At 36.4% G+C, this 26,678-nt stretch overlaps 2 protein-coding genes across 2 annotated transcripts; one reads left to right on the top strand and one right to left on the bottom strand.

Moving 5' to 3' along the window:
- Positions 1–496: 496 nt before the first annotated feature.
- On the bottom strand, positions 497–2,479 carry LOC109147676 (60S ribosomal protein L35). Its single transcript, XM_019295303.1, has 4 exons — positions 2,374–2,479; positions 2,117–2,252; positions 1,270–1,426; positions 497–732 (listed from the first exon to the last, which is right to left on the bottom strand). Exons 1-4 carry the CDS (start codon positions 2,375–2,377, stop codon positions 658–660), a joined length of 372 nt encoding a protein of 123 aa, XP_019150848.1. The 5' UTR covers positions 2,378–2,479; the 3' UTR covers positions 497–657.
- A 2,775-nt stretch (positions 2,480–5,254) lies between these two features.
- Positions 5,255–8,067, top strand: LOC109147848 (zinc finger BED domain-containing protein RICESLEEPER 2-like). Its single transcript, XM_019295505.1, has 3 exons — positions 5,255–7,331; positions 7,421–7,479; positions 7,999–8,067. Exons 1-3 carry the CDS (start codon positions 5,255–5,257, stop codon positions 8,065–8,067), a joined length of 2,205 nt encoding a protein of 734 aa, XP_019151050.1.
- Positions 8,068–26,678: the final 18,611 nt, after the last annotated feature.

Below are 26,678 nucleotides of genomic sequence, written 5' to 3'. Positions count from 1 at the left end.
TTTATCTCTCTTGTTGCTAGCTTGACCCAAAAAAATAAAAAAAAAAAAAAAAAATACTTGCTTTGAAAGGGATGAATTCTCTTCATCCTAGGTAGTTTGCTCTAATGCCAGTTACTTGTAACTCCATTTTCTTTGTTTGATTTATATTGATATTGATATAAATAATATTTTAATTTTAATTTTAATTTTAATAATAATCATATACTTAATGTGTATATACTTATATTAATCCATAACGTGCATCTTCATATAATCATATGCATATAACTGATCCTTCTTATAGTACTTATTAAGAATGAGTTTCTATTTGCATTCAAAACTTTCTTTTGCATCTCTTATAGTCATTAAGATTATTTGGTTACCCAATCGTACAAGTGTGTTATTTTCCATTGCTACATCAAATACTAAGTCTTGTGCGAGACCACCTAACCCTGAGTCAATCTTACCCAAGACTTACTGTTAAATAGCTTCACAATCAAGCATAAGACTTGAAAACTTTTAAATCAACAAAGGCTGAAATATAAATAGTCAAAACTAGAAAAATATTCCATCAAGCCACAGACAAAAGCAGACTATAGAAAACAAAATTTGTAAATTCATAGTTCTAACCAACATATTTGATTTGAAGCTCAAAATGACTTAACAGTAGGTATTATCCTACACTTTAATAGCATACTTCCTCAATGGGAAGTACATTTCTTTCTTCTTCTCCCTCTCTGTCTTCAATGAGGCCTGTACAGACAAGGCAAACAATTAGCCTATGGTGTCCAGTGAAAGCACAGCTAAAAATTAAGAATGATAGAATCAATACAGCTATACTCAATAATTGACATAGATTATAATTGGAGAAATAATCAGATCAACCAATTCAAAAAGAAAGAAATGAGCATTAGACTGCAGATCAAGGGTCACCAGTTCGAACCCGGTTGGGCCCCGAACAACATTTAACATTGGGGACAATCCCAGCCAAGTTCATCAGGCAGATGACTTGGTAACCACAAGATTACAAGTTCAACTCCCAGCAAGAGATGCCTATTGGCCTTCTTGGTTTGAGAAGGTTAGTTATGGACAACCTAGGGCGGTTTAACATTTAACCCATTTTGAAAGACAGAAAGAAATCAAACAAAGATGACCTTCAAACAAATCAACCTAGGATGCTGCTTTATGTTAATGTAGAATAATCATTTCCAGGACTTCCTAAACAAAAAAGATGAGGTTCCAAAATCAATGCAACTGATTAAGAATCAAAGGCTATCAAGTTAGAAGTACCTGGTGCTTGGTAAGACGCCGGCGGATGGCTCTGGTCTTCTTAGGGCGGAGATCAAGAGGCAAATACTTCTTATTTTTGTATGCTTCTCTTAGCACAGCCTTCTGCTTCTGAGATATCACAGTCAACACCTGTGCAATCGACAACCGGACAACCTTGCTGCAACAACAAAAAGACCACCCATAAACCCCAAATTCTAGCTATAGAGAGATAAATTTATAGTGAACTCAAAGAATTAAGAAAACCCCTGACAGATTATGAATGATAAATCAATATATCCTACTCCTCTATGGTTAGGTAACTCCATTACCAAAATTAAGTGACTAAAAGTAACGCCCTTACATTATAATATGACAATTAAAACATAAATACAGCAACTCCTACATCAATGTTTAGTCATAGTCCAAATAATGCACTCAATTCAACTGATTCTCACTTCAGTATTCATTTGAAAAACATCCATTTTACAATGCCAACAAAGGATGTGATAAAAATGCCTTTATCATTAAAAAAAATCAGGTTTTACAAATGGATCAAAGACACCAGTAACACTACATTCCCTGCAAGACGCAGATAATGCAACCAAAACCATTTTCATTTTCCACAACTCTAAACTACTTCACATCCAACCAGTTTCATTGCCATTGACAAATGCTTCACATCAGTAATCCAACTCTCACAAATAAAAAAAAAATTAAAAATCAATTTGGCTCAAACAAGTCAAAACATAATAGATATAAGCTATAGAGAAAAGCAAATCCAACATCATATATAACCGTTCACAGTGAATTTCTACAATCAAGCATCAGCAAACACAATTATACAGAGAGTGAGTAAGAGCAGACATACATCTTCGAAAGTTTGTTGGGGGCACCGCCGGTGACTTTGGCGACACGGAGGAGGGCAAGCTCGGCCTTGAGATCCTTCAACTGAGCCAGAAGCTCCGTTTTACTCTTGTTCCTCAGCTCGTGAACCTTGATTCTAGCTGCATATTAGCCACAAAATTCAAAAAATCAAAACAAAAAAGTCTGAACTACAAACCATTTCCAGAAATTCTAACATCTTGAATCAAGATAATACTGCGAGTAAAGTGCCAGATTACGCACCCATTGGTGCCCTTCGGATAGGTACTGCAGATGCCGCTCTTCTTCCACCGAAACCCTAATTCATATGCGGGTTCATTAGGGATTTTATAAGCCGAAATTTGATTTTTATTTCGGGCTGCTATTTTGGGTCAAGAAATTCTTAGGCCTGTGTTTTATATCTGTAGACTATTAATGGACAAACTTATTGGGCCCAATTTATTTTAGAAGACTCATTACTATTAACTTATTAAGATAAATCATCAAAGCCCATTCTTCTTGGGCCCAACTTATTTCATTAATGCAAATTATTCTGTAGACCCGGGTCCAAATGTTTACAATTTACATACTAAATGTTCATAATTTACCTTTTAAAAATTCACAATTTGTATACTACGAACATACAATGTTAACATATATATAATTCTTGTTTTGTATACACAAATTCCTTTCAAATACTACAGTCATACAATATTAACATATTAGGATTTGATCACCATGTATTATATTCACAAATTTCCTTCTACAGTTGTTATGTGCTTTGACTTAGAAACACAATTTATATTCTAAAATTCTAAAAAAAAGATCACAATTCCAGTACTAAAAATACAAACTTATACGTCATTTAAGACTAGGGTCCCTAATCCATGGTATAACAACTCATTTCATTACTTTTCCGCTCAAGAAATCATTAAAAATACCGCAAGCCTAATTATATAGTGGATCATAATCCACTAATAAATATATTTTTTTAAGAGGAGATAAATAGTATACTGTAATATCATTATTAATGTACTATAAGTTCATTTTTAGGTAATATACTAAAAAAAATCAAAAAAAAAATATGTAGTACACTAAAATTAAATATGTATATTAGTGGTCAACTTTACAATGTGGATTATGATCTATGGTATAATAATGGAATATACAAAGTATTTTTTTGAACAAGAAACTTGTAACCAAGCAGCATAAGCTTGTGAAAATAAAATACACTACAATCATCAGGTTCGTAAGCAAAGGTTTAGACTTTAGAGAGACATGTCTACGCCATGTTACTGTTGGTTTACATTTGAAACATGGTTTTGTTTGTTCCACAAATACAAATAGAAGGTACTGTTGGTGTAGGGCTAAGCATAATCCGAAGAAACCGAAAAAACCGGCCGAACCGCGAACCGAAATAGACCAACCGAACCGAATCGATATCCGAGTTGCAAAATCGAACCGACGCCTAAAACGACGTCGGTTTACGGAGTTCGGATAGGGTGGGTTAAAAATTCACCCGACCCGTCCGAATACCCGATAAAAGCTAGGGTTGCGTATGTAGATAGCAATACGACGTCGTTTAGGCTTAGTATATATATATATGTTGTTACTCCTAACTCCACACTTGCGCAGTCAGTCTCTTGATTCCTTTCTCTTGCTAGGGTTTCCAGACGAGAGCTTCTCTTCTGAGTCTTCTCTCATTCTCTGAGACTCTCAGTTCTCTCTGGTTCTCTGCGCAGTCTCACACTCTCACCTTGCGATTTTAGTCCTCACTCCTCAGTTCTCTCTAGTCTTTCTGTACTAGACAAAGACTACCTTCTTTGTAGTGTATACTCTCCTTGTCCGGTTGGTTCTGTTGGTCACTGGTGGAAGCCCTCATGCCCTGACTGGTGTAGTGGTGCTGTGGTGGACTACTGGTGTCGTCGAGACGTCGACTTCCAGTAAACTGAAGGCCTGAAGGCTGAAGCCCTCGTTCTCCGGGGTATTTGTGAGAAAAGAAGTAACTCGTTGACCCTATTCTTAAATTTATTGTGATGTATTATGTGGTCTCTGTGATATTGTAGTGGAAGCACTGACTTTGTGTCTTTGTTAGTTGTTACTGCAAACCCTAGTTTTGTAAAAGTTATTTCTTAGATATGTTGGCATATTGCTCTGAGTTTATTGCGAATTTGTGATCTATTTTGTGTCTCTGTGATAATGTGGTGGAAGCACTGATTATGGTTTCTATGATTCTCTGAATTGTGGACTGTGATTAAGTCAATCTGTTGAGAAGTTCCAGATTGTATATCACTTGTCCCTTGTCCCTTGTTTGTGATGTTATGATACTTGATTATGGTTTCTATGATTCTCTGAATTGTGGACTGTGATTAAGTCAATCTGTTGAGAAGTTCCAGATTGTATATCACTTGTCCCTTGTCCCTTGTTTGTGATGTTATGATACTTGATTATGGTTTCTATGATTCTTTGAATTGTGGACTGTGATTAAGTCAATCTGTTGAGAAGTTCCAGATTGTATATCACTTGTCCCTTGTCCCTTGTTTGTGATGTTATGATACTTGATTATGGTTTCTATGATTCTTTGAATTGTGGACTGTGATTAAGTCAATCTGTTGAGAAGTTCCAGATTGTATATCACTTGTCCCTTGTCCCTTGTGGTGGAAGCACTGACTGTTTTAACTAATAAGAGTCTGTTTAATTTGAGTGTTATAAACTTATAATGTCTCTTAAAGGCTTTAATTGGTGGAAGCCCCTTAGAAATTCAGTTAATGATGTTGATGAAATGAGCTGTTTTTATGTTAATTTGAGTGTTATAAACTTATAATGTCTCTTAAAGGCTTTAATTGGTGGAAGCCCCTTAGAAATTCAGTTAATGATGTTGATGAAATGAGCTGTTTTTATGTTATAACAGTCTCTGATTCATCTGGATATTTGAAATATATCCCTGAATCTGGATTTCTTTGTAAGTTTATGGATGTATTCCCTTAATTGTATTTGTATATTTGTAATTTTGTATTGAATAATGCCCTTTAATTAATTATGCATTCCTGTTTAATGATAGCACAAAATGTGTCTGATTCTGGAATGCTTTTGAATCCTGTTGTGTGTACTGATAGTTCACCATTTTTAGATGGATAATATCAGTATGCCTGGTACTCCTGGTAGTCAACCTCCCAGCTCCTCAATTGATGGACCTTCAGGGGTGGAAGCCCAAACTGTTGAGAATCAACAGAATGAGCAACCTCCTACTGCTGTTCCAGCCAAGAAGAGGAAACAGGTTGCTTCCAGATCACCAGTGTGGGATCATTTTGAGGCAATAAAGGACACTAATAATGTGGTTGTAAAAGGCAAATGCATTTATTGTGCCAAAATTTACCACTGTGAGACAAAAAAACATGGGACTTCTTCCTTAAGAAATCACATGGTTAGCTGTTTGAAAAATCATCACTCCAAGGAAACTAGGCAGTCCCTGTTAACATTTCAGGCTGTTACATCACTTACAGATGGTCAGCCTACTGTGGGAGAAATAGGGACTTGGGTTTTTAATCAAGAGTCAATAAGGAGGGCCTTGGTTGAAATGATAATCATAGATGAATTGCCTTTTAGGTTTGTGGAGGGAATAGGTTTCAGGAGGTTCATAGCTATTGCTTGCCCTAGGTTTATAGTTCCATCCAGGTGGACTATAAGTAGGGACATCCTAGTTGTCTATGATGAGGAGAGACTGAAATTGAAGCAATTTTTAAGGGGAAGCAGTCATAGGGTTAGTATCACTACAGATTCTTGGACATCCATCCAAAGAATTAACTACATGGTAGTTACTGCCCATTTCATTGATTCTGAGTGGAAGCTTCATAAGAAAATCCTTGCATTTGTCCCTGTTACTTCTCACAAAGGTGAATATCTAGCCAAAGCCCTAGAAAATTGTTTGCTTGAGTGGGGGCTTAGAGATGTGTTTTCTGTGACTGTTGATAATGCCTCATCAAATGACACTGCTATGGTTTTTCTGAAGAAAAAAATGCTGTCTTGGGGATCATCTACTGTGAGGACAAAGTATCTTCACATGAGATGTATTGCCCATATCTTAAACCTAGTAGTTCAAGATGGTCTTAAGGATTGTGATAGTTCAGTTAAGAAGGTTAGGGAGGTGGTTAGATATGTTAGAAACTCTCCTGTTAGACTCAAGAAGTTCAGGGATTTGGCTGATTGGTTGAGTATTGAACAAAGGTCTTCTTTGTGTTTAGATGTTCCAACCAGATGGAACTCTACCTATTTAATGTTGCAGTCTGCATTAACTTACCAAAAAGTGTTTGAATCTTTGGAGTCTGATTGCTCTTTTAAGTCTGATTTGGGTAATTCAATTCCTGATTTTATGGACTGGGAATCTGTTGGCAGTCTGGTTCATTTGCTGAAGTGTTTTTATGACATGACCATTAGAATTTCTGGTTCTTTATATGTCACCTCAAACACTTTCTTTACTGAGATTTCTGATCTGTACTGCCTATTGAAAGGCATGGTGGAAGTTGGTGGGCCAGTTGGTGTGATGGGGAAAATTATGAAGGCAAAATTTGAGAAGTATTGGGGTGATGTGGAAAAAATGAATCTAATGATATTTTTTGCAAACATTCTAGACCCTAGAGACAAGTTAGAGTATATGCCTACTCAGTTTAATCATATGTATGGTGAGGAAAAGGGTCAAAAATTCTATGACAAAGTAGTTGCTGGTCTTGCTGAGTTATTTGATGATTATTCTACATCTGCCTCTTCTTCTGTCCCTTCTGTGCCTGTCCCTTCTGTGCCTGTGTCTGTACAGCCTACATCTGCCTCTTCTGTTTCTGTTGGGAAGCCACAACATTTTCTGAAGTCCCAAATTAAAAAGCAAAGATTGGAGTCTGGGGGTAAGAAACAAACTGAGTTGGATATGTACTTGAGTGAGGGAATAGTTGAAGAGGAAGAATCTTTTGACATACTTGGATGGTGGAAGATCAACTCTGCTAGGTTTCCAGTTCTGTCTAAGCTTGCTAGGGATGTCCTAGCCATTCCAATCTCCACTGTAGCCTCAGAATCTGCCTTCAGTACATCTGGAAGAGTATTGGATCCTTTTAGGAGTTCTTTAACTCCAAAAATTGTGGAAGCATTGGTGTGTACACAAGATTGGCTTAGAAAGCAAAATACTCCTTTATGTATTGAGGAGAATCTGGAAGAGTTGGAGAGGTTTGAAAAAGGTATGACTTTGTAGTTTGAACATTATAATCCTTTATACTTATATTTTAAATTGCTTAAATTGTTAATACTTTTCTTGTTTATTTTGCAGAGTTAAGTGGTGATGGTGGAAGTGGGAGGTCTCTTGGTTCTACACTTGCTACAATTCCTGTAATGTTATTATTTACATTACTTGATTTTATTGATTCTAACTAAATTGCAATCTAATCTCACTTGCTATTTTTTGAGCCCACTGGACATCTCACATCTGTAAGTCTCAGACTCTGTAACTCTGTAAGTGTGAAGGCCTGGTAACTTGTACTAAGTTGCTGCCTCATGTACCTTGGGCATTTGGTAATGTATGGACTCTTTTATTCTGTCTGTTCACTTTAAGTTGGCAAGTTTGGCAATGATGAAGCTTCCACCTTCAATCTAAAAAGGAAAGGATTAAGTTGGTCAGTTGCTCTATACTTAAGGTATATTGAAGCAATAAGCCCTTAATCCAAATGATATGTAAAATATGCTTACTGAGCCAATATTTATATAATCCCTTCTCTGTTTTTCATTTTCTAATGCTTGCTCAGTTGCTTTACTTGTTTACTTGCTTGTGTACTAATTATCTACACTAACTTGCCACAATTCACAGGAAGAAGAATAACTACTCTAATTGTCTGAATTCTAAAAGTCTAGGAGTTGCTGAATGCTGAGTTGCTGATTTTGGGTGAATTTGTTTTTGTGGGGCTTCGGTTTAAAGTTTAAACAGTTATGTAAATTTGTATGTAGTAAGTAGTATACAAGCTAGTATGTATGTACTTCTGTAGTTTTTTTGGAGTCTTAGTCTCTTAGACTCTTAGTCTTAGCCACTTTTTTTTTTTGAAAATTTTCTGCGGTGCTTCATTAGAAAAATGCTGAAATAATGTCTGGTGGGTGAGTATCCCAGTACATAGTATCAGGTTGCTGATAAGCCGTAGTGGCTAAAGCATGAGCTAAATAATTGTCCGATCTAGAAATATAATTAAAAGAACATGAGTGAAAATAAACGGCAATTTGCCTGCAGCTATCAATGGCATAGCCAACGTAAGAGCGAAACGCAGTGGTTGATGATGTAAGGTAGCGTTGTAGTGTCAAACAATCCGTGTAGATCTCAATATTCTGTTCACCTCGATCCTTTAGCCATGATAAAACTTCCTTACACGCCAAAGCCTCAGCCATAAGTGGTGACGTACAGGCCGGTAGCGGCGCGGTTAGTGCCGAGATATAGGCTCCATCTCCATCTAATAAAACGGCCCCTACAGTTGCATTCCCTGTCTCGTGTAGATATCCCGCATCGACCCTGCATCTTCTCACTGGCGGCACAGAGGATCCGGCGGCGTCGGCAGCACCGCGGCCGGCGGTGGGACTCGCCTGGGCAGCGTGGCGGTTTTCTGTCGGCAGCGTAGCAGTGGCAGTGGCAGCCACGGCTGGGCGGGACTGAGTCCATGCGGTCTTGGCTGCCGCTGCGGCTCTGAGTAGGGACCCCGGGCGTGGTAAAAATGCCTCCCAAACTGCACCATTTCGAGCTTTCCAAATATTGTATAGAATTGATGCTGCATATAACATTCCATCAGAATCTAAAATATTTAGAAGTTCCCCAAACCAAACATGAAAAATATCCGTGACAATATTGGGGATTGTAAGGTTGGATTGATCCCAAATGTTTCTTGCAAAATCACACAAGACTAATGCATGCATTGTATTCTCATGTGATATCCCACACATAGCACAATATGGGTTCACCTCCACCCTCTTTAAAAGCAAGTTCGTAGTTGTAGGCAAAATATCACAAATAGCTCTCCAGATGAACATTTTCCACTTTGGTGGAATTTTTAGTCTCCATAAAGCTAACCAATTAATAAAGGGGCCTTGATTATTCTCATAATCTCCCACCAATCGTCTGTACCCGCTTTTCACAGAATATAATCCTCTCGGGTCCCCGTACCAATACCATGCATCATTATAATCCCGGGATACAGGTACTCTCATAATTCTCTCGACATCCGTAGGTTGAAATAAATCTGATAAAATTTTATTATCCCATGTACCAGTTTGTTGATCTATTAGCCCCACTACTCTGGCCTCTCGTAACTGTATAGGCATCTCTGTTTGTATCATAGGGTCCTGGTCATCCAGTAACCATGGATGGGTCCATATAGATGTAGTTTCCCCATTCCCAATTCTTCGTCTGACCCCACTACAAATTATGCTCTTTGATGCCATTATACTCCGCCAACAAAAACTGGGATTATTTCCTACCTGCGCATCAAAGAAAGTATCCCTGGGAAAATATCGGCTTTTGTAAACACGAGCTACTAAGGAATCAGGCTTAGTGAGCATTCGCCATGCCTGTTTCCCCAACATAGCTAGATTAAATGCACGTAGGTCCTTAAAACCCAATCCACCATACTTCTTAGGAACACATAGCTTGTCCCAAGCCTTCCAGTGAACTCGGTTGTCCGTCCCAGAACCCCACCAATATCTATTCATCGTTCTTTCTATAGCCGTGCATACTGATATAGGTAGCAAAAAAACACTCATTGAGAAGGTAGGCATAGATTGTGCCACACTTTTCAACAGTATTTCTTTCCCTGCCTGAGACAATAGCCTTTTATTCCACGACCCAATTCTTTGGCGTATTTTATCCTCAATATATGCAAAAGCTTCCTTTTTATTCCTACCCACAAACGAAGGTAGACCCAAATACTTGCCAAAGTTTGGTGCCTGCTCCACCCCCAAAACTTGGGCCACACTTTCCCTATCCACATTACTCGTATTCCTGCTATAACAAATACTCGACTTGTGGTAGTTAACCACCTGTCCCGATAGATCCTCATATACAGTCAGGCATTTCTTTATCTCATTAGCCTCCTCCACATTAGCCTTAAAGAATAAAAGGCTGTCGTCCGCAAAAAACAAATGAGAAATCTGAGGGGCACCTCTTGCTACCCTACATCCATGAATTAATCCCGCTCTGTTAGCCTGTTGTAGTAACAACGAGAGTCCCTCCGGACAGATAATAAACAAATATGGGGATAGCGGGTCTCCCTGTCTCAAACCACGCGTGGGTATTATTGGGTCACTCCTTGAGCCATTTATCAGAATACTATAGGAGACTGTGGTCACACATTTCATAATCAAATCAACCCATCTATCATGGAAACCCAATGCCATCATCATATTACGGAGAAAAGGCCACTCCATTCGATCATACGCCTTAGCCATATCCAGCTTAAGTGCACCCCAGCCCCTCAATCCACACTGTTTTCGATTCAGAAAGTGCCCCACTTCTGCAGCTAATAGAATATTATCTGTTATCAATCTATCTGGGATAAAAGCACTCTGTGTCTCAGATATTATTCCTTCCATCAAAGGCTTCATTCTATTAGCCATCATTTTAGCTGTTATTCTGTAAATGACATTGCTAAGTGCTATAGGGCGCAAATCAGTTACTAACTCTGGGTTACTCTTTTTAGGGATCAACACAATATCTGTCTCATTCAAGCCAGACGGGAGGTCACCTGATTCAAGACAGTTCAGCACAAAACTCGCAACATCCCCTCCTACCACATCCCAGAAATGCTGATAAAAACCCGGATTCATTCCATCCGGTCCTGGTGCTTTATCCGGATACATTGCAAACAATGCATCCTTTACTTCCTCCAGATTAAATGGCCGTAATAGTGAGTCATTCTGCGCCTGTGATACCCTGGGTTCTATCCCCCCAAAAAAATCATCTCCAGTTCCCGGACCCCCAGAGCTGAAAATATTCTTAAAATAGTCCAGAATGCTATCTCTCATGGGATCCCCCTCCAACCAATCCCCATTGTCATTCATTAATCTAAGTAAAGTATTCTTTTTCTTTCGGTGAGAGGCATACCTGTGAAAGAATTTGGTATTGGCGTCAGCTTCCTTGAGCCAGTGCTGCTTGGCCCTCTGCCTCCAGTATGCATCCTCCTGGGCCTCAGTGCGACTCAGAAGTTGCTCTATTCGCTGAAACTCGACAAGAGAGGCCGAGTCAGTGCATCCTCTCAAACGTTGTTGATCCCGTTTCAGCTGCACAATCTGTTTCCCATACTTATGGAACCGATCCCCACCCCATCGTGTTAACCGGTTTCCACAGTATTGAACACAACCCTGTAAACCCTGCCCTCTCCCTTCCTGCCACGCCTGCTCCACCACACCCCTACATCCCTCATCATATAACCATGCCATCTCAAACCTAAAACCCCTTCTTCTAACCCCATCCCTCCCTACCTCCTCCTGAACTGTGAAAAAAGTGGCTGAATGATCTGACTTCCTGGTTCTCAAATTCATAACCTTTACATGGGGAATTATATTGCGCCACTCGTTCGTTACTAGGACCTTATCAAGTCTCTCCTCAATCCAGTTTGCAGTCCCTTTCCCCTTCTCCCAGGTATATGGGTATCCAATCATTGGCAACTGGGCCAATCCACAATCCTCAATCGTCTCCCCAAAACCTCGAAGAAGGCTATTCGGATGTGGATTTCCCCCTCTCTTCTCATACTGGTATAGCAAATCATTAAAATCCCCCACCACCACCCACGGGAGATTCGATTTTGCCGCCAACATTCTCAACAAATCCCATGATTCAGCACGCCTATTACGGTCCGAATAACCATAGTAACACGTCATTCTCCAGGCCGGATGACCTGTCATAGTTACCTCAATATCAACGTAGTTTCTTGAGTAACTAAGGAGTCTCGCCGTATTATTCTTCTTCCACAATAACGCTAATCCACCACTCAAACCATCATTGTCAACATAAAATAAGCCTTCGAAACCAATCGTAACACGAAGACGCTCAGCATGATCTCGCGCTACCTTAGTTTCTATTAGAAATACAAAGTCGGGTTGCTTTTTGGACACCATGTCCACCACCTCTCGAACTGTCCGTGGATTACCCAAGCCACGGCAGTTCCAACTCAGCGTACTCATTGGGTTGGGCGGATCTGTGATCCAGAACCCGCCGTAAACAAGTTTTTTGAGCCATCCACCATCGTCACATCTGTACCATCCCCTCCATTCTCACGGCGGCGCTTGGCCACTGCCACCACCACCTCTTCGGTCTCGGACCTCTCGGCCTCCTCAACCGGGCTACTCCGTACCACCGGTCGGCGGCTCGGATTCCCATGCATCGGAAAGTCCTTCGGCTTTCCACCGAGAGGAACCAACCAAGGGTCCCCTATCTCCCGTGGCCCTCGGTTTCCTCCCACTCGTAGTTCCGCAGAGTACGGATACTGTTCCACCGGTATTCTTGCTTCCCGAGCCTTTATACAAAACTTATAGGAGTGACCCAGCATACCACAACAGAAACAGAAAGTGTGCAGCCTCTCATACCTGAAGTTAACCCAACATGTTGTCCTATCCCTCTTCAGCAATTTCATCCTTCTCTTAATCGGTTTATCAACCGGTATAGACACCCGAATACGATAATACGTGATCCAAGGCTCCCCAATAAACCTCTCGTCCAGTTTGACAAAAGTTCCAATAAAATTCCCAACCTGCTCAAGAATCGGGATCCCCGTGTATCCCATCGGTAAATCATGCACTTGTACCCAGAGATCAATCGTATCCAGCACAACATCAATCGGCATCACACCATCCGGAACCCTCTTGCAAACTAACGAATGATTGTTAAACGACCACGGCCCCTCTTCCAGCACATACTCCACATCCGTCTCATGATAGAAAACAAAGAGGAACAGATCCGGTTGAATTTCCGAAACCTGAACCCCTCGTACCGGTTGCCAAACGGATGCCATGACTTGCCGCATATACTCTGCCTTAATGATTTTGTTCGTCAGAAAACGGCCCACAACGCCCCACGTCTGCTCCGTCACCGCCTGGCCACCGCCTTCGGCCATCCCTGCCGGCGCAAACACGGCATCCTCCTCCTCGTCTAGAACAATGTCCGCCCACCGTCGTGTCAGCGCCGCTACACCGTCCCCCTCCGTCGCTGCCATACGCACTTGCCCGCTGCGACTAGCGTCGCCAAACAGTGATGATCACCGGAAAAAACGTAGGAAACCGTCGGAAACCTAGCAAACCCTAGGGGAGGAGAAAACTCTAGCAAACCCTAGAGAGGAAACTCGAACTTAAGAGTGTTCATAATAATAAATTATTACAACTAAATGTTAGACTTATAAGCTCTCAAATCAAGTATTAAGATGCTTGAATTTGTATTCACTGCACTTGAATTCAATCTTGTCTCGATAATAACTAACTCTAATTCAAACTTTCACGTTAGTCTTAGCCACTTAAGAGTTAAGACTCTTAATGTTAGTTAATAGACTACTTAGTAATACTAATTACTAACTTAGTAACTTAGTATTACACTATTACTGGTATTAGTCTATTACACTATCATTCTATTAATTATTTACTTATTTATTCAGTATTATTCAGTATTTCAAACTTTCAGTTACTTATTATTTTGCTTTTGATTTTAATTTATGAATTTTTGATTTGATTTCAACAATTGTTAATATCCGAAATAATTTCAGATATCCGACCGACCCGACCAAACCCGAACTAGGATATAACCGATCGGATAAGTCAGCATTTTTAAACGGATAGGGTAGTCAAAATACAAAACCGAAATCCGAACGGATGCACCTATCTCTCACCCGATCCGTCCGAACCGTCCGAATGCACACGCCTATGTTGGTGTACATTTGAAACATGGTTTTGTTTATTCCACAAATACAAATAGAAGGGAATATATATATATATATATATATATATATATATTAATAACTAATATATTTTTATATTTACAATATAACCCCAATTATATAATACTCCGTATATATATTAATTACCAAATCCTAAACACCCAAAATCCCCAATTTATAATACTAATTTTGTAAAAATGTCTTTCTGATCTCACTTTCCCCTATGCGACTGCGAGGCAACAATTCTTGATCGTTGTCCAAGTAAATTCATAAATTTCCTTTCTTGATCAGTATTGTCACTAATTTCTTTTAGGCACAACGAGTATTAGGTATATATGTTTAAAAAAAAATAATAATAATAACGACCTACATATTAAATATGTTTTTAAAAATGCTTCAGGTTATACCAAACCAATTATAGGTTCAGACTTGAGTCTAAATAAATCCTACGTATAAGTCAATGCTTAGGCTCAGGTCTTAGATTTCTATAACAAGTTTATGGTTACTTTTCTAAAGTTTAGCTCGACTGGACTTATTTACATCCCCAATTAGTGGTGGTCGAAAATTAGATTAAAGGGGTCTAGTATGACAAAAATTTAAAAATTATGAGACTAAATATAAAAAATTAATAATTGAATACCAAATATAAAAATGATCTAATGATCGTATGACTAAAAGTGAACATTAAAATAGAACTCTTCGGTGAACTCATGCTTTTGACATCTTGTCAAAGGTGTGTAAAGGGGAAGTTGTAAATACATTGTTTAATTACTTAAAAGTAGTATTTATTTATTTTGAGAGTATATATATATATATATATATATATATATATATATAAAATCAAACTAGCTAGCAGGATATATTTTTTCCTCAATTATAGTGGTATTTCTAAATTTAATTTAGTCATCAACTATTAATTTGATGACATTTAATCAATAATTTTCTTTCCAAATCAATCAAATTCAATCTAAAATATTCTCACTTTTACCAAAATCCAACTTTCGTCATAAAAGATAATTATGATAATTTGAATTAAACTCCATCGATTTGAAAAATCAATGACCAAAAGAAAAATAAATAAATAAAAATAAATAATTACTATTGTAATTGAGAGATTAAGAGTGGAATTAATTTTGCATTTTCATAAAGTTGTGCTATATTTTCTTTTGTGCGTGTTTAATTTATATATAATTCATAATTATTATACTTCTATTTATATAATTAAAACACATTTTTTGATTTATCTCATCCACCAATTTTCATGATGGAAGCACTAATGGCCCTTAAATTTGGAATTTAGAATTATATTTGTTATAAATCCATTCATGCATGAATGTTTTGAATTGGAAATGAATTATAGAGTTTAGGTTGTTTGTTTATGCTTGTAATCTCTAGTACATATTTGGTAGGAGTCCATTCATGTGTATGGGTTGATTGGTGCAATCTACCTAAATAACATTGTTAATTAAGATAATCTTAGCATCCAAGTTTTTTTCTTTTAATTTATTCAACTATCTTGTACCAAGACAACATATTATCTTCTTAGCTTCTTATTAAACTATTCTGGTTGGTGAAATTGTTCTATTATTATTAAGATTAAAGAGAGTGACATACATTATTTACTAGATATATCATAAATTTTACCGAATGTCACCATAGCTCATCACTTTTTAAGTAACCCTACGGTTGTAGAGTTTTTCATAAATTTAAAAGTTTTTTCAAATGTTAATGTGACATATGTGCTAATATTAGCTAATTCATGATATCCCGCTCGTTTTATATTATAAATTAATCGACATATATAATCGTTGTTGAATGTATTGCTTGGAGTCCATTAATTAGAAAGTAATCAACCTGCATACGTAATAGGATGTGTGTGTGTGTATGTGTATATAGATCGTATTTAATTCATGTGATTTTGCATTCGACTTTTTTTTTAAAAAAATATTTTTATATTGCAAAGTTTCACATCCAAATCCAACTTTATAATATAGTACATTGTATTGCCGTGTTCAACGTTTGTGTGCAAGCTTTCAAGTAATATAGTGGGGACTCCTTTGATATATAACTTAATAGTATTTCTCCACAATGGCGTTCTCGAATAATTAATTTTAATTATATAAAAAGTTTGAATCCTAAACTTAATACCCTCACCTGCACTTTTGTTATATATGTCAACATTAGAAATGGTGGCACCATATTCTAAAAAATTGAAAATGCGCCATGCAAATTCAAAGAGAAAATGTTGGTTGTTTCTTTTAATAATCTAGAAATGCTATTAATTAGTGTTGGAAAATTCAAAATAATAATGGATATCTACATAGTGTCATAGTCCACGGTACAACTTGGATTTCTTTCTCATTGATAACCCTTTGACATAAATGTTAAAAATGACGAGTTAATTGCATTTTTTGTCATAAATTTATAGGTGATAATACATTTGTAATTTTTTTTTTTAATTTTTAAGAACACTCCCCTTTTGATCGATCATAGTATTATTGTGGCATAACCATTTTTGGTCATCAATCAACAAAACCATTTAAATTTCGTAAAATGGGCATTTAGGTTTTCAATTATAATTTGTTTCAACAAAATTAAAATACAAATATAGTGGGACAATCCATTTTGTATATAAAAAAAAATCAAAATGTCATTGTATTTAACGATATTTCAACGATTTTGTTAATGGAGGATTAAAAATGGTCACGCCACAATAATACTAGGACCAAATGAGGATATTATGAAAAAAAAAAAAAAAAAAAAAGAGATTAAAAGTGAACTGTCACCTAAAAATTTAGAACCAAAAATGGAATTAGCTCTAAAAATGACCTATCGTAGAACAAAAAATTTACATTTCATCAGAATAATTAGGTGTATATATATATTTTTAATTTATTATATATATGTTGTATCGAAGATATTCTATAATTGTTCATTTAATTAAATATATTAAAAAAAATAGATTCATAATATAGGAACTCAAAAAAAAAACTCATGTACTCACATATGTAATGGAAACGGTATGGATTAGGACTTTACTAAAATCCAATTTTAAAAAATAGATTCATAATATAGGAACTAAAAAAAAAGTTCGTTTTAATTGGATTAGGACTTTACTAAAATTCGGTTGAAAAATATAGTTACTAAAAATCAAAGGTTACCTAAAATTTTAAACCAATTAAATTGGTTGAAACTGAAAAAAAATAACAAAAAAATATGAATAAACAAAAATGTCCTTACTAAAAATAGGAAAAATCATGAGAATGATTAAAAGTGTTCAAAAAATAATAGTTTGGAATGTTAAATAACAAAAAAATAGTCTGTGACTAGATTTGAAATTGCCAACAAAGATAAAGGACCTTGGTTGGAATTAACTCTTAAAATTTTAATATTCTAGTAATTGAAATTTCAAGAAAATAAACTCTGAGCCAATCAAATTAAACATGAAAATTTTATTTTCAATGAAGTATTGAGGAAAAATAATATCTTTTTAGCACGCATTAAATGATCTGCAAATGAAAGATTTGTAATGAAAATATTACTTTTTTTTTATCAGAAAAGAGGGGGTTACCCAAGAAAAATTAAGAGGGATCAAACACGTCCCAAAACACTCTGGCAATCTCTTCTCAAGAAGCTTGCTCCCAGTTGATCATGCTTTGCAATATTCTGTATCTCTATGGATGGCACACTGATAATTCGAAGCCCAACCGGGTGGGCAAGAGCCATGTTCGCGAAGGCATTCACTAACTTGTTCCGCTCCCGGTGAACATGCACAACCTTGAGCTCCGGAAAATGTGCTGCTTCATGCACGCATCGGCGAAGTACGTTACATGTTGGGGCCAGACCATCCAACGCCAAAATCATCCTATCTGCGATCCGCATAGTCACACTCCACGACGACCTGGAGGGCGCTGTGAGCTCTCGCCATTCGAAGGCCCTGCAAAATCCCCCAAGCCTCCGCTTCCTCGGCTGCACACCGTCAAATATTGTACGTAAAACCCTTCTGCAAAACACCTTGCGAGTCTCTTAGGGCACCCCCCACAGCCTGCTCGGTTGCCCCCTTTACTACAGCCATCTACATTAAGCTTGAGCCATCCAGTATCCGGTCGTTGCATCCCACTCGGGTGGTGGTTGTCGTCGTTCCCCCCAAAGACGGCGACCATTGTTTGGTGAAGGCGATTTTGACCTCCATGTCATACTGTGTGAGCCAGGCGCATTTTTGTCCAGCCGGCCCTTGGAGTAATATAAAGACAAAAGTCAATAATAATAATAATAATAATAATAATAATAATTATTATTATTATTATTATAAATTATAATCTTATTAAATTTTTGTATAATAACATTATTAAAATTGAGAGAGGGGAATTTTTATCTTCTACATCAATGATTTTTTCACGATTTTTGAGGACAACATGGTTTATGTGTAGGAGAGAGATGGATGAGAGAAAAGTTGGGGTGCTCCTGCAAAGTTGAATTTTTGTGGAGCCCACCGGGAGAGAGAAAGGGGGATGAGAGGTTGTGCAGGCGTGCGTGGCATGCATAGCTCGCGCCCAACCAAGAGCGTTCGAGCCCTTTTTTCTTTTTCTTTTTTTCGTTAGACCTCATTTTTTATTATTTTATTTTTTGTTCTCATTTTTTTTATTCTCTATCTTCTAGTGACACTCCAAAAATCGTGTAAAATGCATAGATGATGAAAATACTCTAACAAATTAATTTCTATTTCCTATCTAGCATTGAATATAAAACCCTAAACTCCTAAATAGACCCTAGAAATTCTAGTTCCACAAAATGAAGGAATTGAAATTTCAATTTCCTCCACTCAAACTATCAAATTTTTCATTTTTGAAAACTAAAAGGAAAAAATTACAAATTTCCCACCAAACGTCTATTGAAGTGATGAATGATAGCTGAAGGACAGAAACTAGTCTATGGTGATGCTATTTTTAGAATTTTTTAAGTCCGATTGCAAATTTGTTCAATTAAAATATATTTTATACACCGAAAATATTTATAGAATTATTGTTTACGGATGAGTTCATAGATAATTGTTTTTTTTTTTTTTTTTTTTTTTTTTTTTTTTTTTTTTTTTTTGGGTGAGATGATGAGAATTGTCAAAAAGGAATAGGTCACGATTTTGACATTTACTTGATTCCAGGGGTTTCCTCCCACTTCTTTTTTTATTTTGACTTTTTCCAAAAGTTAATTAATTAAAAGCCCAGCTCTTGCAGGCGCATGGCATTTCGTTTTCAACCCTCCGCTTATCCAAATACATGTGACTTTAGTACCCGTGCTTAGTATAGTAGTTTAAGACTTGAATTGTTATCATGATTAAATGGGATAGTGTGAGGAGTTTGAATGATAGAATTATTGAAAAATGTGAATAGAGAAAAAGGTGTAGAATGATGTAATAAGCGAATTGTATACATTGTGCATGCATGAAGACTAGAGTGTGATTAGTGGTCTGATTGCTTGACTCGTGATTTACATCAGCAGTGTCTCTAGGGATTGAATCAGTCATTATTCCTCCCACCAAACAATGTAATTTGAATTCTTACGTAAGGGGGCGTTTGGTTCACACGTTTTGAACTAGGGACGGTAATTTTAATTTGCCCGGTGGATATTCGTCGCGCACGTATCAAGTTTTTTTTTGGTGATAGTAGGTGGTGGGTTGGGTGTTGATCTTAAAAAATTAAACATGCGGTAAGTCAGGTTGAATTCGGATTTTATATACAAAACTTGCTTAGAACCCCACCCGATGCACCATGTATAAATATATAATAAAATAATTAAGTACTAGTATGCAGTTAATTATTATTGGAAAAATAGCTTAAAATGACATATTAAGTGGCTATTTTGTGATATAATTATCAGTGGGGTCCACTTTCAATTTGGGTCGGGTCAACGTGGATTCGGGTTCTTCATAGTGAGACGAAGAGATTGATATATTGTACGCTCAAAACGGATAATGGGTGAATGAGATATTGATTATCAAAGTAGACCCATTTGAGTTGGAAAAATGAAGGGAAAAGCTCGGGAGTAGCTTTTGTCCCACATTGGTTTGGGAAGTGGATTTGTACTACTATTTATACAAGAACTCTTTTAAAGTTTATTGAATTGTGTAGTATAGAGCCCTATTTTTGCTAATAAATCAAGAGTTTTGAATGAAGGGAAAAATTCAACCTTGCCTTTCATTGATAAAAATATAGCACATATATACAAAGAGGGTTGTCCTTTTCTCCAAGAAAGCTAATGACAGAAAAGGAAAAATACAAAGCCAAGGAAATAAAATACCAAAAGATCAGGAAAGAAAAGGAAACGAATATTTACAACCAAGGAAATAAAATACCAAAAGATCAGGAAAGAAAAGGAAACGAATATTTACAACCAAAAATAACATTGATAATATTCTATATTCTAATACCCCCCTCAAGTTGGAGCATGAACATCAAGAATGCCCAATTTGCTTAAAAGAAACTTAAACTGAGGCTTGCCCAAGGCCTTGGTCAAAACATCTGCCACTTGCATAGAAGTATGAACATAAGAAGGTTGAATATTACCAGACTGAACTTCATCACGAATAAAATGACAATCGACTTCAATGTGTTTGGTTCGCTCATGAAAGACTAGATTACGAGCGATGTGCAATGCCGCTTGGCTATCACAATACAATTGCATTGGTGTAGCATGAGAAATACCAAGATCAAGGAGAAGTGCTTTTAACCATTTCAATTCACTTGTTGCCGCAGCCATTGCACGATACTCAGCTTCAGCAGAGGAGCGCGAGACAGTCTGTTGCTTCTTAGTTTTCCATGAAATCGGGGAAGTTCCTAGAAGAACAAAATAAGCAGTCAATGAGCGACGAGTGAGCGGGCAACCAGCCCAGTCAGCATCACAATAGGCATATAGACGGAGATCACAATCAGCCCGAAAGAAAAGCCCCTGCCCTGGATTAGCCTTCAAATAACGCACCACACGAAGTGCAGCTTCCCAGTGAGGAACCTGCGGTTTATGCATGAATTGTGCGAGAATGTGCATACTATAACAAATATCTGGACGAGTAACTGTCAAGTATATAAGCCGACCAACGAGCCTCCTATAACTGGTAGGATCGGTCATCTCTTTTCCATTAGCTAAAGCCAATCGATGGTTTTCCTCTAGTGGGACAGCAGCAGGTTTTGCACCCAAGAGACCAGTCTTTTCAAGGATATCAAAAGCATATTTTCGTTGGCTAAGGAAAATACCGGATTCGTTGCGAGCGACTTCGAGACCAAGAAAGTATTTCAATGTGCCCAAATCCTTCATATGAAAGCAATTACTCAAGTAGAGCTTGAAATGATGCACAGCAGTATCGTCATTGCCAGAGATAACAAGATCATCTACATAGATAAGAATATATAGTCGCACACCATTGTGATTGAAAGTGAATAATGAGTGATCAGAAGATGACTGGTGAAACCCATAATTAGTGAGAGAGTCTGCCAACTTTGCAAACCAACACCGAGGAGCTTGACGAAGACCGTACAAAGACTTTCGGAGACGACAAACTTTGTTCGGGCATGAGGACACAAACCCAGGGGGGGAAGCTTCATGTAAATTGTCTCTGTTAAATCACCATGCAAGAAAGCATTACTCACATCCATTTGGTAAAGAGGCCATCCACGAGCAACAGCAACAACGAGAAAGGCACGAACTGTAACCATTTTAATGGTGGGTGCAAATGTTTCATTGTAATCAACTCCTTCGATTTGTCGATCTCCTCGGACAACAAGTCGTGCTTTATAGCGCTCAATCGATCCATCTGCATTGTATTTAACCTTGTAAACCCACTTGCTGTCAATGGCTTTATGACCAGGAGGGAGATCCTCAAGTATCCAAGTGCCATTGTCTTCAAGTGCCTAAAGCTCTTGGCGCATGGCCTCTCGCCAATGAGGAGCTTGTACAGCCTCAGATAATAAATCAAGAGTTTTGAATGAAGGGAAAAATTCAACCTTGCCTTTCATTGATAAAAATATAGCACATATATACAAAGAGGGTTGTCCTCTGCTCCAAGAAAGCTAATGACGGAAAAGGAAAAATACAAAGCCAAGGAAATAAAATACCAAAAGATCAGGAAAGAAAAGGAAACAAATATTTACAACCAAAAATAACATTGATAATATTCTATATTCTAATATTTGCGCACAAGGGGATGCAAATCAAATCCCAAAATGGGATTAAAAAGGCTTGATCAAGTTATATCCCTGCTTGTACAGATTGATTTTATATTAGTGATTCTACTCCTTTCTTGCTACTGTACTGTGTTCTAAGCCTTGCTCTAGTGCTCAAACGTTGAACCGTAGTACGTTACCGTAGTACGTTTTATCTTGGGAAACCTAGGTTACAACGCTCCTAGCACTTGCGGGAGGTAGCAAATAAGATTTTAAGGAAAGAGTGATTCGTTCGACTCATGCTAACCACCTACACCAAACTCGAGCCATATCTCTTCACCCTTTTCTTCCCAATTTTTCTGTAAAACAATAATTCTTATTTTGTAGGATTATTATTGGATTTTACCAACGATATATCCAACAATTATAAATGTTTCTAGAACTTTTATTAACTTTTTACAATTTTTAGTTATAAACTAATAACTTTATTTTAAAAGTTAACAATTTAGTTATTATATTTAAATATTTATATTATTTTATATTTTAATATAACTAGAGAATTTTCTTATTTTATTTTGTGTAAGTAATTTAAATATTATTTTAATTTTTAAGTAATGATATAATAAATGTTATGTACCCATAGTGGGCACTCGCATCCGGTGAGTGGGGGTGCGCGGAGAAAATAAAAAGTAGGTCGCGTGATTTATGTAGCCATCCTCGACCTATTATCATCCTTATTTTAAACCCTATTATTCAATTAAAATCCTATTGCCTTCTTTGTTTCACTATTTTATTTTGTCTTAGAACATGATTCAAATCATAAAAGAATAAATAAATAAATAATAGAACATGAAATTTCATTTTTGTTTTTTTTTTTTGGCATGAAAAATGAGGGAGGAATTTTGTTATAAAAATTACTTTAATTTTCAAGTAACACATATAGTTTTATTCCAATTCTGGTTCATGTCCACAACTAAACAAAACATCTTACTAAAATTTATTTTAATTATCAAATATTTTATTACAATTCTAATTCCTACTTATTCATCAACGGCTTGCCGTTGGCCGTTTGAGAATGGATTAGCACCACGTGACATCCAGTCAAAGCTGCCGTCTTACGCTTGTATGTTATAACTAATGCCTACTGACTGCACTTTAGTGACTTAGTCCCACATTTCATTTATTTTCTCATATTATTATTACACTGTTATTCGTTTCTATTGATACAATTAAATCTACACGACACATTTGTGTGAAACTGTCTTACGAATTTTTATTCGTAAAACGAATCAACTCGGACGATTGAATCAACATGTAATTGTCATGCATACTTATATGTGTAAATGTCATACTTATATGCCTAAATGTAATACTAATCAAGAATAAAATATTAGTTATTTATAAGAGAAAATGTAATACTTTTAATGAATGTAAAAATATTTCATTTTTCATCAAAAGTATTACATTTTCCGTAATCACTAATGTTGGCAAGTGTTTGTTACTTAAGAAAAATAAAATACTTTTGATGAAAAATGTTGTACTTTTAAATCAAAATGCAAAAGTATTACATTTTCTCAAATAAGTAATAAATACTTTATTCCTAATTAGTATTACATTTGTACGTATAAGCATTACACCTCCACCGACCCGACCTGTCGCACGGTGAGACGGTCTAACATAAGTTTTTGCCAAATCTATAAAGATGATACAATAAATTAAAGCTAGTTTAAAATTTAAACAAAGTATATAACAAATCAAACAATCCAATATAATAAACAAAATACATAATTAATTAAATCCAAACTATATCACTTATGACCCAAAAAGGGTTTTAATTAATCTTATTCTCCGGAAGTACTATCTCATATATAACAATGTGTGTAACTGCCGTCACCATTGTTATCACCATCGTTACCACTATTGTCATTGTCGGGCCATCTTCATCTTCAACTTGCATCCACTTTTATTATATGCTACGGAGTATTATATTTATTAATTTTGGGGGGAAAAAACAACGTATATTGGCTTTATTTAAATTGACAATTCAAGTAATTAAAGTGGCCAAATTTTGGTTTTTTTTGTTTTTTTTTTTTTTTGAAATACTCATGATTCTTTATAAGGTAATATCAACATTTTTAGCACAAAAAATCTATGCCCTCACCACCGGAGTTCAAACCTATGACTATATATTCAATTGGAATGGTAACCGGAATGTCATCACACTACATGATCGTTGGCAGCCAAATTTTGTCTAATCCTACCGAAAAACGTCAATAATATCTCAAGATTCATGTTTGTCGTCACTACTCAAATATGCACTATAGGTGAAGCACGTCTTGTGACTCTAATAAAGAAAGGATCACAATGGATAAATCAATTAACTACGTGTTGCACATTGCTTACCGGCTTAAATTCAAAAGACCAATAAGCAACTTCATAAGAAGTCGAACTTAAAATCTTGTGATTATTAAGTTAATTATCTGACCATCCAATCCGAGTGAGAGTTGCTTCAAATTTTGAGAGTATTGAAAAGTAAGAAGCGATGTAAAGTGATAGTTGACAAGGAAAGCAACTAATCTGAAATAAATTTAATTCAAACATGGAATTAGAAAAGTCACAAGATTTTTTTGATTTCTTGCTACAATTGCACTAAACCTCATTGACTTTTGTCCCTTGTTAGTATCCCATCCCATCCCATTATATTAATTTTCCTTTCATCTGTTAAGGGCAGATGCAGAGGGGGCAATGTAGGCATTTCCCTTTATTTTAACTATCCGTCCCTGCACTGTTCATAATTTTACATGCGTACATATAGTACTGAGTAGCAGTCAAACGTTACGTTTGTTGGATGCTAAAAAAATGATTGAAAAAAGCATGCATGCATGTCGCATATGCGGCACTAAAGTTTGTTTTTTTTATTTTTGTTGCCAAATTAACTAATTAATAATGGATTGTCGATGGGTACCTTGGCGAAATTCTCGTTGTCTTCTGCTCATGGTATCAAAATTCTTGAAGTTGCCCCAGAGTTACCATAGCAGTTTATCGCCTGACTTGTTATATTATAACAAGAGATAGTATGTGAGAGTTCGAATCTCACTGGAAACATGAATTAAAAAAAAAGTATGAAATATGTTGATGGGATCCCTTGTGTCTTGTGCATGCATGAAGATTAGGATTTAATGATTGGTTATTGTGCGATTCACAATTTACCTCTGACTCTAAATGCGAGGTCCTACGAACTTAGGATTAGTCCGATGAAGTTGGGATTAATTACCTAAGTATTAAAAAAATTCTTAAAGTTTCTCATCAGTCTTTGATGAAGGTGCTACACGCCTACACGAAAATAAATAGGACGTCTCACGCATTGTCTAGAAATTCATGCGACGGGAAGTTAGTTGCTTATTCGCGGTATCCCTTTGGTCGAATTAAAAATTAACTAATAATGCTTCAAAAGGGATTGTCGAATGGTGAAGCACGGGAGCATGACTTTTGTACTTAAACGTTTTGATTTTAATTAATTTTTGTTAATATTTTTTCAGTTGAGTATGTTGCACAGGGAATTTATAATGCGATTTATTTATCATGATTTATAGTTTAATTTGTGAGCTATTATACATGAGCGAGGAGATTTAACTAATAATGTATCTCTTACAAATTTAATATAATAATTAGGAAAACAAAGGCTGGAAGGATGATTGGATAGAGTTAGCTATATATACAAGTCGGCATGTATATATTCTTTAAGTAGGTCAAGATTTCCCAATGGTTTTGGCTCAACTTGTATGGTTGTAAACTACTTGTACACCTATATAATGTCCATTTGCACCTACCTCTTTCCATTAGCTTAATTTTAATATATGTTTTTTTTTTTTAAATGAAAACCATTTTTTGCACTTAAAACAAAATATAAATGCTGCTCAATATTTTCAACCCACTTGATCCTTTTCATTTCTCAGGCATTTATTCGAGTACGTACCTTTTACTCTTTTAGTTTGTATACATTTCAAATGTAATTAATACAAATTTGAAAAGAAAATGATTAAATAAATAAATAAATAAAACCAGTATCTCTAGTAATGTCAAACTTACTACAAATCCTACAATCAATAATAACAAACTAGCCCCTAGAATAATAACAAACTAGCCCCTAGGGCTTAGCGTAGTCGGTTCGTCACCTGATTTAAAGGTCATAATCAGAGCGATAGTATAAGGGTTCGAAGGTCATGACTAGAGGCAGCAATGTGAGGGCTCGAATCCCACTAGAAGCATGTATGAGAAAAAGATCCAAGGAGAGGTCGTGATTGGATCCCTTGTGAACTTTACATAAAGAATAAGATCTAACCGGTGGGTTGATTGCGTGACTCGTGATTTATCTTCGCAGTGGCTCTAGGGGCGAAATTTTGCGAAGCATGGGATCACAAGCGAACTATAAAATAAAAAATAATAATAATAATAATAGCAAACTAAGTTCACAAGGTAACCACAATGT

The sequence above is a fragment of the Ipomoea nil genome, unplaced genomic scaffold, assembly GCF_001879475.1.
Source record: "Ipomoea nil cultivar Tokyo-kokei standard unplaced genomic scaffold, Asagao_1.1 scaffold2036, whole genome shotgun sequence".
Taxonomy (NCBI): Eukaryota; Viridiplantae; Streptophyta; class Magnoliopsida; order Solanales; family Convolvulaceae; genus Ipomoea; species Ipomoea nil.
This window is presented reverse-complemented; position numbering and strand designations above follow the sequence as displayed.